We start from the raw sequence: 15789 nt of genomic DNA, 5'->3' as shown, positions 1-15789 counted from the left end.
TTTTTTTTTTTTTGCCAATTTTAATTCCTAACAGTTTTATTCACATTTTTTAATGTAGCTCATAATTCATAATAAATATATCACATGCATTACTTATTTATGGGTACATTTTGAATATCTTACAAATAAAAGCTTCTTTTTGAGAAAATAATTAAATTCAATTAATAATACTAATAATAATAACAAAAACCAGGATATGATCACTCAGTACATGTGTGCACTCAAGTGTTAACAGCAATAATATGAGATTAATGAAAATCAGTCGCCTATGACGATTAACCTGTGCATAAAAAAACCCACAAACACAAATACTAATAATATAATAATACTTTTTATTATAAAAATGCTAGAAGCTCATCGTCACATGAGGCTTTATTAATTGTGCATGCACACGTTTGCTGCGCTTGGTTGCACTTTGGCAAAAAAATAAAATAAATAAATAAATAAAAAAAGAAAAGAATTTGATGCTTATTTGTCGAAAAAAATCAAATGTTGGCACTTTTTTTAAGACTATGTAAGCAGCAGTTTTGCACTTGCAGTGCTTGGTGGCTACATTGTCTCACACTGCGCTAAAATTATTCTAGCGGAATACCCCGTAGTGATTTGATGAACGAAGGAGCATGAATAAATAAAACGCATAAAGCAGTAAGAAACTTCAAAGGCACTGGGACACTCAGAGCAAACAAGCTTTACGGAGGCCAATGAATATGTGTCTGTCTGTGGTGTGTGTGTGTGTGTGTGTCTGTGTTCGTGGCAGTGACTCAGGAGTGTAAACACAGGAATTAGCTCACACCTTCTGAGACTGAGCACATCTCACTGTAATTGAATTAAGCCTGTCACATCTCCTGGGCTGCATATGCTAGTCAGTGGCATGGATCAGTTCTACCGTAGCGTTTGTCCTGCCGACATCAACGGGCTTGCGTTTTGAGTCTCGCCTTTTATAAATCGCCTTGAAACACTGTTGGGACAGTATATTCCTTCCCAACTCCATCAAATGCTACGTTTGATTATAGCCCACCAGCCTAAACCCCATTATGTACAGTATGTTTCTTAGGTGTCCTAAATGTCAAATGCCATGAAAACAGTCATGTGTCTGGCACATAGCAGGAGGTCTGATTTCCTCGTTTCTTCATCCCCTCGGAGGAGTCGCAAAAAACCTGCAGAGGTAAATGTCAGGTCAGGGCGAGAACGCCTGCTACATGCTGCAAACAACCTGTCCGTCCTTGCTTCATGGTCACAGCATGTCAGACTTCCTGTCAAAGCTGTAGAAGTTCACTTTAGGGTTCTGGTGTCTAGGACCAGAAAGTAAAATGGGAAAAAAATTGAATCTTGACAAGCATGACTGACATGGTTATTTCACTCCTGGTGCATTTAATGATGCAGTAAAGAAAACCGTTGTCCCAAATGGAATTTCTTTGTCTTCCTAACTTGAAGAATGACCAGGCATTTCTGTAGAAAATGACCAATCTCTGGGAAATAGGAATCCTTTTAAATCCAAACCGATTTCAGCTTGTGGTTTAAAAAACAACAAAAAAATAAATAATAACTGAACAAAAGTTCTTTACCTGTCTTTACGAGCAATCTAACCCACCGCCACGCAACGTGAAATACGCAAATGGCCTCCTGTGTTGACAGCCGAAGTGGAGAAAAAAATACGGTCAGGTTGTCTCAGTTTGAAGGATGCAAAAAAGCCCAAAAAGAAGCTGTGCATTAATGGCTGCCTGTGTACCAATGTCATTTTTTATGTCAGTAAATTAAATTGCCAAATTCAATTCTTGGCTTAAGTGAATTAAACTTTTGCAACTGAATGATGATCATCGCTTTAGAATCTTGGTAGCAGGATGAGTCTCAGCAGGAAGCGAAAGATGAATGTCAGAGTGGAGGAGATGGTGAGAAGGAAGCAAGTAAAGGCATAATTGTGTAAAGAAAAAAAATAAAATCCGCCTAGCATTTTTTTTACTTACTTTCCTTCTTTTCAGACATCAAGGATACAGTGTTGTGACTTCCACTATAATTCCGGTGTCACAAAAGAAATGGACTCGAGTAACCCTGGAGGCTGACCCCTGAGTAAGTGGCATGATATGAACTTGCTTTATTCTTCGACTCTGGAGGCCACAGAGAACCTTTTTTCAGACTCGGTAGATGCCCTCTGTGAATGCTTTACACCTTAAGGCGCCAGGGCTTTAAATCTGCGATGTAATTGAACTGTCAAGATACTGTCTGGGATTGTTTCCTAAGGTCCGAGTAAATGTGCACGCAATAAGATGCAGATTTGGGGATGTGTCTAGATGCCACCTGTATAAGGTCATCGCAAAAGAGCAATTACTTTCTTGATTCTCTCGGACCGCACCCAGGAACTCGCAGCAATGGAAAAAGGAGGAAAAGCAAAAAGGCGGTACAGTTGTGTTTCCAATCCTATATCTGGGAAATGGAGAAAGAACCAGGTGGTACAAACATACACTCGCACCTAGTCAAAAGATGACAGACAGAGATAAACATGCGAGGTGCCTGTTGAGGAAGCAGATATAGAAGGTTTTTGCGGCAGAGCTGAATTTAATCAAGTGATACAGAAAACAACAAGACACACAACAGCTTGCCAAAGTTCAGGCTCTTGACGTGAGTCAGACTATGCTGCTAATTAAAAAAAAAGTTCAATTCTGCAACTACGGCACCGGTATCCAACCACCTAGAAGTGTGTCTTTGTATGATCTGGCAAGGGCTTATCACTGGCCGCCAGATTGGGGCATTCTAGAAAAAAGCAGACACCGCTGTGTAGAAATCAGGCAACAAGATGCCACCCAGTCAGGGCTTGGGAAAAAGCCCAAACGATTCCATTTCCCATCTTTCCCAGTCACGAGACAAGGTGTCATGGGCTGGAGCATCGAGCAGACACACTGAAGCTAAATTCTGGATTTGAGACCCTACGCTGTTTTATCTGAGCTGTACAAATGCCTTGGCCAATGACTCAGAACTCGTGTCTCATTTCCTCAGAGAAACTGTCAAAACATTCGCAACATCAACCGGCTCCCTATCCCTTATAACTCACATGACATGCGCACATACCGCTACTGGCAATGTAACAGGAATTTCATTCAGATGAAGTACACCGAGCTCGAATTGTTCGAACAGCCAAGACTTAGCATGTAGCAAAGAAACAAAAGTGCTTCGGTGGTTAAATAGATAATGGAATAAGAGTACTTCACGGTGTAACCTTGGACAGGGTCGAATGCACTGCGTGGGCTCCATTCGTACAGTTCTTGAATTCATCACAACGCGTTTTCTTGGCAACAAAAAAAAAAGGGAGAGAGAAAGAAAGAAAAAAGTCCTTGGTTCTGGCAGTGCTGATTTTCATTTGAAGTTGCTGAGAGGCCGCATCCTTTACTCACTCATGACCAAACGTGAAAATTGAGAAATTCTCCTGAGGTGATGCAGCCTCAGGATCTTCAGATCTAAACACTATGTGGTAATCAGTGAATGAAAGGCTGGTGGGTTGTACATCATATTAGCTTTTATTTTGTATTTGTAATAACCACAAGGGATCCGGTGAATATAGAGCAGGGGCTAAATAACCAAATAAAATTTTTTTTTTTCTTTTTCTCAACAGTGGAGTCAATGTATTTCACTAAACTCAAGGTATTTAACTGACACGAAGCTCTGCTACAAATGAAGCATTAATTTGTCCCTCTTGTTCTCTAGCACATCTTTGAAACCGTGGTGAAACCCCAGCGATTGTGTGACTCAGCTAATAACAGTGCAGCTATTATCACCTGACAGGGAATACGCATTTACTCACTTAATAAGGACTGGAACTACATCTGAAAGCAGTGTGGGTTGACTTCCTGACCAACCTGCTATCTGTCAGGTAGTGAGATATACTTAGTCACTAAGATGGAGCATCAGACTATGATCTAAAATACCTCGGTGTAGGCATGAGGCATGAACACCTTTTACACTCCATATATTTCATGGCGCAAATCAAATCAACAAACAAGAGCATTTCGGTACACCGATGTCCTGCAGGATGCATCACTTGCCACAAAATGTGAGCAAACTATTAACAGACATGACATTTCCCTGGTAAACTCAAACTGCTAGACATGCCAACTCCCTTAGTGCTAATTGAGTTGTACACTTGATAAAAAATTATTTTTTTGCACTGGCTGCAGAAAAGCAAATAAAATCAGGTGGATGTTTGAATACACCAGATTGAATTTCTGTTATTTGTGATGTTAAATTATTTCCTGGGACAAAAATACATCACACTGATGTGAGTATATGTTTTCAACTCATCACCGCAAATCTTTAATGAATAAATGAATGATTATACTACAATAAATACTATACTAGTAAAAAAAATCATTTGTTTAGCATATGTAATGGATATACAGGCCAAAACTGAGCAATCATATAGCATTTCTGTATACATTTAAACTTAAATACAATTCAAACTCACATTGTTATTAGTCGAGTAAAAGCTCACCTTCCTGGGCTATAAGAACGTCAAGGCAAATTTGTGTCCACTTAAGGGATTTGGCTGGTCCAGGGACCCGAAAAAACACCTTGGTGTTGTTTGGTGTTATTTATGTAAGCCTGTCATCCTTCTGTCTAATGAGCCCCAAACCACGGGCATAATGAAACGGCTTGTGTTAACACGCAGTAAATGAACAGCCCAGGGTTAAGCTGCCCTCTGAAGAGAAATACAGCAGATGCATGTGTGTCTCCACAGTCCAGTGTTACAGTCTGCAGGAAAAAAGTGAACCTGTTCTACAATCACACGCTCACAATATTAAACCTTAATGCCTTCTCTCTTCATACAGACACTCACTTTAACTGATGCCTTTGACCTCTGGACCTTTATATGCATGCTATCTAAAAACATAGTATAGCATATTTCTATAAACTACTGTAGTATAGATCAAAACATGAAGGCGGGTGCCAGGTGTGTGTGAAGGTAAATAAGAAAATATGGGACATACAAAGGGTTTGTGTGAACAGCTCTAACCTGAGTAAGCACTTCATGATCTGTCTACGCTTGGGAATAGGTCAGAGCAGAGCAACAGTGCGTGTACTGCACCTGACTCACACACATACACACACACACACATGCTGTAATTCAATGGCCAGGGCACACAATCTGCTACTCATTAAATACAACAAACACTTTGTGCAATATTAACACAGCTAACGATGATACCTCACAGGAACGCTTCTTGCTAGCAAGGCCCAGGATCTGGATTTTTCAATGAATCTGCATTATCCGACAGATTTCGAGCAGCAGGCTATGCAGAGCTGGATAAATATGGCCGAGATAGATAAGTGTGGTGTTTACTCCGTATGTTTAGCAAAAACATGCTTTCAGCATTATGGTACTATAGTATCTTTTGGATTGTTTTTATTTTGTCTCACGGGAAAAATCAACACATTTTGTGTCTATTCTAAATTGCAACTGAAAAAAAAAAAATTACAATTGAATTACTGTTCAGATATTTGCACCCCCTAAACTCCTCGTGTAATGTACTGCCTTCTTAAAACTCTGGAAATGTTTGCATATTCCTTCTGTTATAACTGTAATAATACAAGTATGACTCTCAGATGTCCTACGTGAGAAAAATGGATGTAAAACTCTGTGGTAAAGGGGATGGAAATGAATGGAAAACCAAATAATTCCTGGAGAGTTTTTCTTGAGAAGCGTGGCCAGGATGAAACAAAGAAAACATCAAATCAGTTGAACTGGTTGTCTTGCGTAAATGGAATTATTATTTTGTGACCTGAACTAGATGTGAACATCGATAAAAATGGCTAACATTTTGCAGATTCTGCAAGGCGTACATGACTTTATGACCTTAGATGTAGCAAGTTAGTTGGATAGTTAGTTAGTAAATAACAGAACTGCCTGAGTTAAATCTGTAGTGTAACAGTACTCAGGTGTAGTATTACAGAGATGATTGGACCATCAACATGCCAGTCTAATCATGTAAATTGGTGCTGGTTGCAGTATTTCAACAGGTGTGCTGTAGTAAAATATGCATCCTTTTCTACATTTCATTGCAGGTTTCTGTCGCCACATACGCACAGAGAAATACAAACTGTACACCTGCAGCCATTAAAGGATCTCGACTTGTATACACAGTAGAGATTCTCATCCCTACTATTCACTACAAGTACTCATTTTACACTGCTTGCGAAATGGTCTGAGACAGAAGACTGCTCGTGAGAAGGCAGAGAAACTTATAATAATAATAAAAAGTAAAAGAGAAAATTAAGTACTTAGGCAAAGACTAAAATGTTGATGTGAGCCGAGCTGCTGTTTCTGGGGATTATTAAAGGGCTAAAGCATATCCGGTGCTGTGTGAGATGTCTGACCCAAACGCAGAGCAGATACACAGAGACGTTTGTGAATTGATGTAGATGGGGAAAGTTAATGATAAGAGATACAAACTGGAAATCTGATTAAAAATAACTAAACATAAGAATGTGGTATAAATATTAATTGCATATTTTATGTCGGATTTGTATTTGTTATTCTGTTGCTGGATGCAACAAAATATTTTATGAGACAAAATAAAGACGTCTTCAGTCAATAGACGTCTATAAAAAAAATTAAAAAAAAAATATTTTTTTAATGACATTTGTTGTAAATGATCATTATTTAAAATAAATAAATAAATCACGCACTTCTGCAAATCGGACAATCAGTCTTTTCTTTTCTTTTTCCTTTTTTATTAATAATATGTTTGCATGCGTGCATGCGGGAATAAAAAAAGAGCGCGCGCACCTGTACCAGTCCAGTCCTTTCTCGTAATTCCGGTCGAAGAAGTGCGGCTCGTTCCCGACCGCGCGCACGTCCGGGTGAACTCGGAGCGCCTCGAGAAGAGCCCTCGTGCCCCCTTTCTTCACCCCGATAATAATAGCCTGGGGTAGTTTCTTCTCCCCGTAATCCGAGGTGCAGTTTGCGGCTTTCTCCAGTCCCCTGTCCATGGTGCTGGTCTCCGGATGCTCCAGGTTCCCCGCGGCGCTCTTGCTAACAGCCGACTCCTTCTCCGCCTCCGCCCGAGCTCGCTCCCATCCCGCCGTGATCTCCTCCACGCCGTGGGTCTCCGTGAACAGATCGGCCGCGGCGGTTGTAGCCTCGAGCTCGTGGACGAGGTGCACGCGGGGAGGGCCCGAATAAAGTTTCTCCCGCAGCGTGGCCAAAGTTGTGACCTCCGGTGCCTGGTACGCGTAGTTCTCCAGCACGGGGAAGCGCAGCGAGTCGTAGCAGCTCATCAAACTGTAGAACAGATAGGTTACGGACAGCGAGAGCGTGAACATGAACAGGATTTTGCGAGGCACTTTAGAAGCAAGGAGCGCCGTGCCGGGCAAAAATGCCATCTCTGATAGCAGGGATCCTCTCAGAGAAGTGGCCAGACATGTTTCCTCTCCTCTCTCACCCTCTCCGAGTCTTGCATGGACACTCAACAGCAGCCCTATCAGCCCCCTCGACTTGCAGCGGCGAGCAGGAGTCCAGGAGAGACACTTCGCATGGTTATAAAGACGCGCGCGCGCGCGAAACACAGAGGGAGAGAGAAAGAGAGGAAGGGAGAAAGAAGGGAAAAAAAACAGAGATCGTTAAAATTCCAGGAGAGCCGCGCGTCGCTTCCTCCAGCATCGATTTCTTATTCGGGCGCTGACAGCCCTTTGTCACAATTCATCGGAGTGAACTTGCAGATGAGAAAAGGCTGCGGTCGGGCGTCCTTCCAAACGTGCGGCCAGGCTTGACACGCGCACGCGGTGACGGGCCAAGACTTGTCATTTTACACACACACACGTACGTGCTTACACACACACGGTCCGGCGCGCCCACACAAATAAGGTATGAACGGGGAAGGAACAAAAAATATATATATAACAGGATGTGCACCAAAGTCACCGAAATGATGCGCGAGGTAGGCACGCACGCACGCACGCATGCACGCAGGGGCGCGCGTGCGGTCTACGGTCAGTCCCCCCGTTCTCCGGTCCCCCTGCGCTCCCTGTGTAGCGCGAGCGCTGTCCTCCCGGCCCGACACGCCGCCAACTTTGTGCGCGCGGAAAGTGAACAGGCTGCGCATAAATAAGCGTCTCTGTCTCTCACTGGCTGGGAGCGCGAGCTCCCCCCGGTCCTGACGCCGCGTGCCCATTGGTGGAGGCGCGTTTAAGCCTCGTGAGCTCATCAAACCGGCGGAGTAGCCCTACTGGGAGAGGAAAAAAAACTCGCATATCCGAGCATAAGCCGTGTTCCACATGTGGAAACGCAATGTGTTGTGACATGAAATCGTCCCCCCAAAAAAACTGCACTGTGACGTGACTTTTCTGCATCCTGTTGTTTTGAATATTATATCAAAGCATGTCTGGTTCTAAAAATTCATTCAAACTCATTCATCATGATAGGACATGGCTACACAAAAAAACAGCATGCACGGCCTATGTAGCCTACAGCTACAGTATATCTTAACTGTATAACAGGACACCTCTACAATGATAGAAGTACTGTACATTTGGTGCCACCCAGATGAGGATGGGCTCTCGTTTGAGTCTGGTTCCTCTCAAGGTGTCTTACCATCTCCGGAAAATAAACGTATACATTCCAACTCAGAGCCGGCACTGGCTTTAGGCAGAGCAGACAATTGCCTATGGCCATAGACTTGGAGCCGGGGCCTACATAACCCTAACAAACATATGTACTAGGTCACCAATCAAAATTGGCAGCCTAAGACAAGACTCTTTGTCCATTGGAAATAAAATAACTGTCTCTCACCTGAAATGGAACCAGGTAATTTCACCATTTAAATGTTGGTCCCCATCCTCTACATGCATCAACAGTGATGAACACAATCCAACTTTTCTGCATTAATGACCATGATGGCACCAAAACTGTTGCATCCCTGGGGTGCATTACACTCTTGATGTCACCTAAAGGAGGATGGGTTCCCCTTTTGAGTCTGGTTTCCCTAAAGAGTTCTTCCTCATAACATCTAAGGGAGTTTTTCCTTGCCACAGTCACCATGGCTGCTCATCAGGGATAAATACACACCATTCACCTTAACTCCCAATATTCTGTAAAGCTGCTTTGAGACAATGTCTGTTGTGAAAAGTGCTAAAGAAATAAACTTGACTTGACTTGACTCGTGGGTGCTTAGCAAAAAGCTAAACTGGCACTCAAAGAAAGCACAGCTCGTGATGCAGCTTTGTGAGCTTTCATCATGTATTTTTGATTATAACGTATTATTAAAACAAACAGAGACGGATTTTGTCGATCCGCATCAGCGTCATTTGAAGATGGATAAATTTTTTGCAGCCGGTTTACTCCGAGTTCAAAACAGTGCAGGTGCTGTGATGCGTTAAGACTTTAAAATCAGGTATGTATGACTGTACAGTGACATTGTATCAGGAGCTGACTTTCAAAACACTAAAGTAAAAGTAAAAGTAAAAAAAAAAAATGCAATCGCAACTAGGGGCCTCCAATATAAATTTTGCCTGAGGCCTCCAAACTGGCCCTGTTCCAACCTCATAACCTCTTGATCTCTGTTAAGCTGCTTTGGAACAATGTCCATTGTTAAAAGTGCAATACAAATAAAAAAGAATTTAATTGAATTAAATGTTTGTGCTGAATGCATATATTCCACTTTACTGTTATAATAAGCTCCACGCTTCTGGGAAGACTTTCCACCACATGTAGAATGTGGTTTTAGGGATTCATAATTTGGTGTTCGATCGACAAGGTTCGATTTTGGGTTAATTGCTTTTTAGTATGTACATATTTCTTCTTGGTCAGCTTTTGAGATCTCTTGGTCTTAAATTTTACTTTTATGCAGATGACACCCAGATATATATTCATAGCCACTGACTTTCTTGAACTCTGCTTTTCTGGGATGAAAACATGGATGTCAGAGAATGTCCTCTGTCTAAATAGTGCTCACACCATCAAACAAATAAAGATGGGTTTCAAACGTTAAAATTAGAAGGCTCTGTTTTGGAGTTTCAATAAAAGCAAAAAAAAAAAACCTTTTTGCATTTCAGGAACATTGCAAGACTCAAAAACAAATTACAAAAAACAAATTACAGGTTGTCCAAAATTCAGCTGCTAGGAGTCTGAATAAGACCAGGTCTGGTGAGAATATTTCTCCAATTTTGGAGACATTGCATTTGCTCCCTGTCAGACTGGATTGATTTAAAAGTTCCTATGCTGACCTATAAGGTCCTACATGGTATGGCACCTCATTATTTAACACTATTAAACTATTATATATTATTTGTTTTTTTTAATCATTATTTTTATTTTTTCTACTATGCTTAGAAAACAATTTAAGATGCTACTTCCAAATGCGCTCTATAAAATAAAGATTATTATTAGAATTATTTTGATGTTGGATAAGGAGCTCTGAAGGGCAAAAGGGCAGTTTTCCAGTTCATCCCAAAGGTGTTTATTGAGGTTAAGGTCAGGTCTCTGTGAAGAAACATCCAGTTCTTCCATGCATTTCTTTGTGCACAAGGGCATTATAATGCTGGGTTGTAGTGTTTGGGTCCTCAGTAAAGGGAAATTGTAACACTTCAACATGAACGGATATACAGTTGTGTGTGTACAATGTTGTGGTACTCAATTATGTACATAATGTTGGACGTATAGTGCATGTGGTCTTAAAATAAAAAATTTGAGCAGGATTGAGTCTAATTTATCTCTCATTTCCTATTTTAAGAAGAATATTAAACCTATTTACAAACACTGTTACTGATTTCAAGCTCGAAAAGGTTTGGCCCAGTAGGCAAATAATTGAGCATCTTCTAGAAATACTGTAAAATAAGCAAAATGATGTCAAAAGAAAAACTTTTTGAAGCCTGAAATGAGAAAACGTGTAGAAATTGATAATAATCTTCTATTGGGTTTATTGTAATCTACTTAAAAGGAAATAATAGATAAATTTGAAAAAATCTGTCATATTTTTTGCATCTCTGCAGCTTCACAGGGCTTGATGGCCATTTGCAATTGAATTCAATCGAAAGATATCCTATAATATAATGAATGTGCCATACTGTGTATATATATATCACACTGTGTTGTGTCATCAGTCAGTATACAGTACGAAGCAAACTTGGCGGTTATGTCTGTTGGAAAAGGTTAATGCTAATGATATACTAGTACTAATTTTTCCCTCTAATTAACATTAATACAAATAGATCGTTGTTCCATGACCACATTTTTGAAGCTCACATCTGCCCTCTACTGTTGAGGGACCTACTCAGACATAAAGTGTGACAAAGAGCCTGGAGGCTTGATGAGGAATGCGGCGGGTGGGCTGAGCTAATGAGTCAGTGTGTCTGTGCGCAAAACACTGATTTAAATGTATGGATGACAGATGAAATTTTCAAATCACTTGGACCCAGCAAGAGCTCTTGCCATGTGCATAATATATTACTGAGTGAATGAGAATGTGCCACGGCCTGTGCAGTAAAAATGGAGGCCAATTCAAGGTGAAAAAGCTTATTTAGTGCTAACGTTCATTTGGCACATTTTTGCAGCCACAGTGTGACGGACCTTATTATTCACTGGATTGACTGCACTCCCCAGATTACACTTAGGCTCTTTAGGGAAATAAATAGCAGCGCTCTGGGGTTGAGTGGCACTGAGCATGGTGTCCCCTTTTATTAGAAATACCTCATTCATTGGGTTCATCCTGATCTAGACCTACCACCTCTTTAGACTGTGTGTCAATTCAAAGTACAAATGCCCCAATGACATTTTGAAGATTGCCTACAATCGCATAGGTAAAAGTCTTTGATTTAAGTTGACATCACACCGTTTCTTGTTGGATGCGGTGTCTGGCAGTGATTCCATGCCTGCTCAGGAAAATCGGATTTAAATGTATAAGATACAAGATACAAAAAGAAAGAATAGGCAAGCCAACATAAAAAAAACAACATAGCCTCAAACGAAATCCGGTCAAGAGGCTATTACAGGTTTAGGCTATTATTTCATGAATTTTAGAGTAACTCTATAATACCATAGATTCATTCCGGATACAGTCTCACGAGCTGTTTTAAGACAATTTAGATGTATGTCAATCATCTATGATTGAGGTGATATTATTAACCAGGGTTGGCAGGTTTTCCAGCACAAAAAAAAAACCACTGACTGCACAGAGACATTACTACTTTGCGAAAAATATATTGATTTACTGTGGGACCTACACAAATATACAACATTTGGCAGACACCCATATATAGCAGCAACTTATGGTTATTTAATTGAAAGTTTTCAGGGCCCCAGCAGCAATAACAGGGCAATGCTGCGATTTGTACTCACAACCTTACAAGTCCAACATCTAATTCATCTAAGCTTCCTTACAGCTATAATAATAATGGATATATTTTCGCATTTACAGTATAAGGGAAGTCCATTATATCCATTATTATTGTATTATTTGTCATTTACAACCATTAATATTTATACAAAGTTATTCTAAAATGTTTTATTCATTGCATGTGCTTTATTTACTGTTATACAATAGTATTTGTACTGTAGTTTATAAAACATAAGGCTGTAAAGCAGTGTGTTGGTAAATTGTAAAATGCCTTGAGCTATTTGGGGATTTTCCAGGATTTACTCCTGTGGTCCAAAACCCTGAGAAATGACTGTATTTACTTAAAAAGCAGATCTTGCTGACTGCACAGTATATCAAAACTAGCCCAATCTGGCAACCGAGTCATTAACTGTTTTATTCATTCTCCTTTTTCTAATGAATAATATGAGGAAACGCGAGAGAACAATAGGCAGGACAAGTTTGGCTCTCGTGGATCTTTATTGGCATTTGTAGCAGTTTGGGTTTTTGACCACTAGGTGCAATGATCAGAAGGTTAGAATTATACAATACACCAGTGAAAGAACAATCAGTATATAACTGTATAATGACAACATTTGTCATTATACAGCCCTTTTGAGATGCACTGAGATCTTCTGAGTGCTCAAACAGACTACAGACTATATACTACAGTTATAGCACAAGAATAATACAGTCATTGCCTACGGTCACTAGTGTCTGCCTGCTGCATGGACCTCAGTTTCTTAATTGAGCACTCTGCCGGTTCTGCTGCTTCCAGAGAACTATTATAATGAACATGATAAAAGAGCTGTAGATAGCTCAGAGGAACTTAATTGGTGTGCAAATTAAAACAATTATCACCTCTGTTAATGGATATCTCAGTCATTCTCAAAGCCCTAATCAACACTTGCAGTTAGTGTAGAAAGGAAGCCTGATTTGACTGGTGTGGTAAACATGACCTGGACAAAGTGTGGTGAAAGTGGTAAATGTACTTTTTGCAGAATTTGCATCTTATATTTAGAGCTCTGTTCATATTTTGAAAGCCTGTGCTGGGGCAGGGCTGACACCTGGCCTGCCATTTGCTCTGCGACTCTCAATTGGGCCATTAAATCATCAGTATCACTGCTTAGCTCGCTGCTTTCAGTGTCTCACTTTGTTTTGGATCTCCAGAGAGCAAAGGTAGGAGTGTCTGTGTGTGTGTGTGTGTGTGTGTGTGTGTGTGTGTGTGTGTGTGTGTGTGTGTGTGTGTGTGTGTGTGTGTGAAAGAGAGATACTGTAGAGAAAGAAAGAGAACTGTTCGACTGACTGCAGTGTTTAAATAAAGGTGCAGTTCTGTCAAGAAGCACACAACATCGTTCAAGACAAGAGTCTGGCTTTAAAATTTCTCTGCAACTTTTTATAGAGATGCAGGTGTTTGATGGTGTCTCTGACATGGGGAGAGTGGGTGGCAGGCTTACTGCAGTAAATCAATTCCGAATACACTCTTGGAACCACTTATAATGAATAATCCAATCTCTCATAATTAATATTTTATCTTTTCAAACACCTACCCCTCTCAGTACAAATATGGATTCATTAACTTTAAAAAATAGATTTGTCCCCAGTGTGCTGTTTCATGGGGCCGTAACCTCAACACCTCAAATTGTCAGTTTATTGATTTAAGGCTTAGGGCACTTACTGAGCCATTTGAACAAAAAAAATCTTTTCAGGATGAGGTAGGGGGAAAAAATGACTAGGCATTACCTACTGGAGACAAAGTGCATTTATAAAGATGTACATAATATTGTGTATATAAAGTCTCTCATATAATATTAATTAATACAGATGCAGGAGTATTAGCATAACTTGTTGGAATGAATTACAGCTGTTTTTAAGCTTAAAGTTAGTTATAGTAGTTCAAAATTCAAAAACCTTTTTTGCGCCACGGACCGGTTTAATGTCAGACAATATTTTTAGGGACCGGCCTTCAAGGTGTGGCGGATAAATACATAAAAAAGAAAATGGTATTTTCTACATATAATAATAAACGTGAATCCACTGTGTTGTTTTTTGTTCATTTTGCTAGCTTGGGGGTTTTAATTTAGCGGTACTGTATTACCGTAATTTCCGGACTATAAAGCGCACTGTTATATAAGCCGCACCCACTGAATTTTACAAATATTTTTATTTTGAACATTAACATTGTTTAAGCCGCGGGGTTCAAAACGTGGGGAAAAAGTAGCGGCTTATAGTTCGAAAAATACGGTATGTGTTAACTGCTGGAGCAGCCCCTTTAAGAAGGTAGCGGATGGAGGTAAGTCATGTGACCGAGGCATCATAACATGCATCAGGAGTGAGTCATAGACAGATGTGGCAGAGAAAATCCGGTCATTTTCCCAAAAAAAAAAAAAATAATTCAGAATCAGATAATAAATAAAACGGTAATAATACGTTATGTATTCTTTCTGTGAGGCCCGGTATCATTGAACCCACGGACCGGTGCCGGTCCACGCTCCGGGGGTTGCATAAAATGGAAATACTAAATAAAATAGTACAGTTTGTAGGTGATCACCAGGCTTTTGCAGTGTTCTTTTGGCGTGTTCTCTGGTGAGATGAAATGTATGAATTGATATGTAAAGAGTGAATATTTAAATTAAAGAACACCATCAAAACTGGGTAACAGCATCATGCTGTGGGGGTGTTTATCTGTAAAAAGGGGCTTGTGCTCTTTAAAAAACAGAGTGAGTAAGAAAAAGTGGAGAAATTATACTGATGCATTGATATCAGCCATACTTCCAGTGAGCTTAAACTTTTAAAAGTTAACCTTCTATACTTCTACAAGTTAAACAAAATTACCTAGCTGCACCAAAGTGAAATTATTGGAGAGAATGTGTAGAAAGATTTGATTATTGTAAACAACATGACCTACAAGCCCTGCAAACCTGACTGAGTTACACGAGTTCTATTAGGGAGAATGGGCAAAAATGACAGTAAAGGTTTGTAAGAAGCTCATGGAAGGCTGCAACATGAATTTGATTCAGGTAAGTAAATAAAATGCAATTTCACTTCATATTAACAAAGTGCATACACATGCTTGGCTTAAACTGTATGTCATTTCTTGTGTGTGTGTGGAAGTAAATTATACAACGTTTTTGTTTAACATTTAAAGTTTCTTTTCGGCTTCTCCCGTTAGGGGTCGCCACAGCGGATCCTCCGCACGTTTGATTTGGCACATGTTTTACGCTGGATGCCCTTCCTAACGCAACCCTCCCCAATTTATCCGGGCTTGGGACCGGCACTAAGAGTGGCTGGGGATGGTTCCCTGACCGGGAATCGAACCCGGGTCGCAGCGGTGGGAGCGCTGCATCTTAACCACTAGACCACCAGGGGACCTAAAACTTTCTTTTCGGCTTCTCCCGTTAGGGGTCGCCACAGCGGATCCTCCGCACGTTTTGATTTGGCACATGTTTTACGC

General features: G+C 40.4%; 1 protein-coding gene across 1 annotated transcript in view; it reads right to left on the bottom strand.

Annotated features, from left to right (window-relative positions):
- Positions 1-8111, bottom strand: part of hs3st4 (heparan sulfate (glucosamine) 3-O-sulfotransferase 4) — a 116850-nt gene extending 108739 nt beyond the window's left edge. The window contains exon 1 of the mRNA XM_083524537.1: positions 6776-8111. Coding sequence (XP_083380663.1) covers positions 6776-7371 — 596 coding nt within the window. The 5' untranslated portion in view covers positions 7372-8111. The remainder of the gene's footprint in view (positions 1-6775) is intronic.
- Between the last annotated feature and the right edge of the window lie 7678 nt (positions 8112-15789).

This window comes from Silurus aristotelis, assembly GCF_946808225.1.
Source record: "Silurus aristotelis genome assembly, chromosome: 21".
NCBI lineage: Eukaryota > Metazoa > Chordata > Actinopteri > Siluriformes > Siluridae > Silurus > Silurus aristotelis.
Note: the sequence above shows the minus strand (reverse complement) of the source record. Positions and strands in the feature narration are given on the sequence as shown.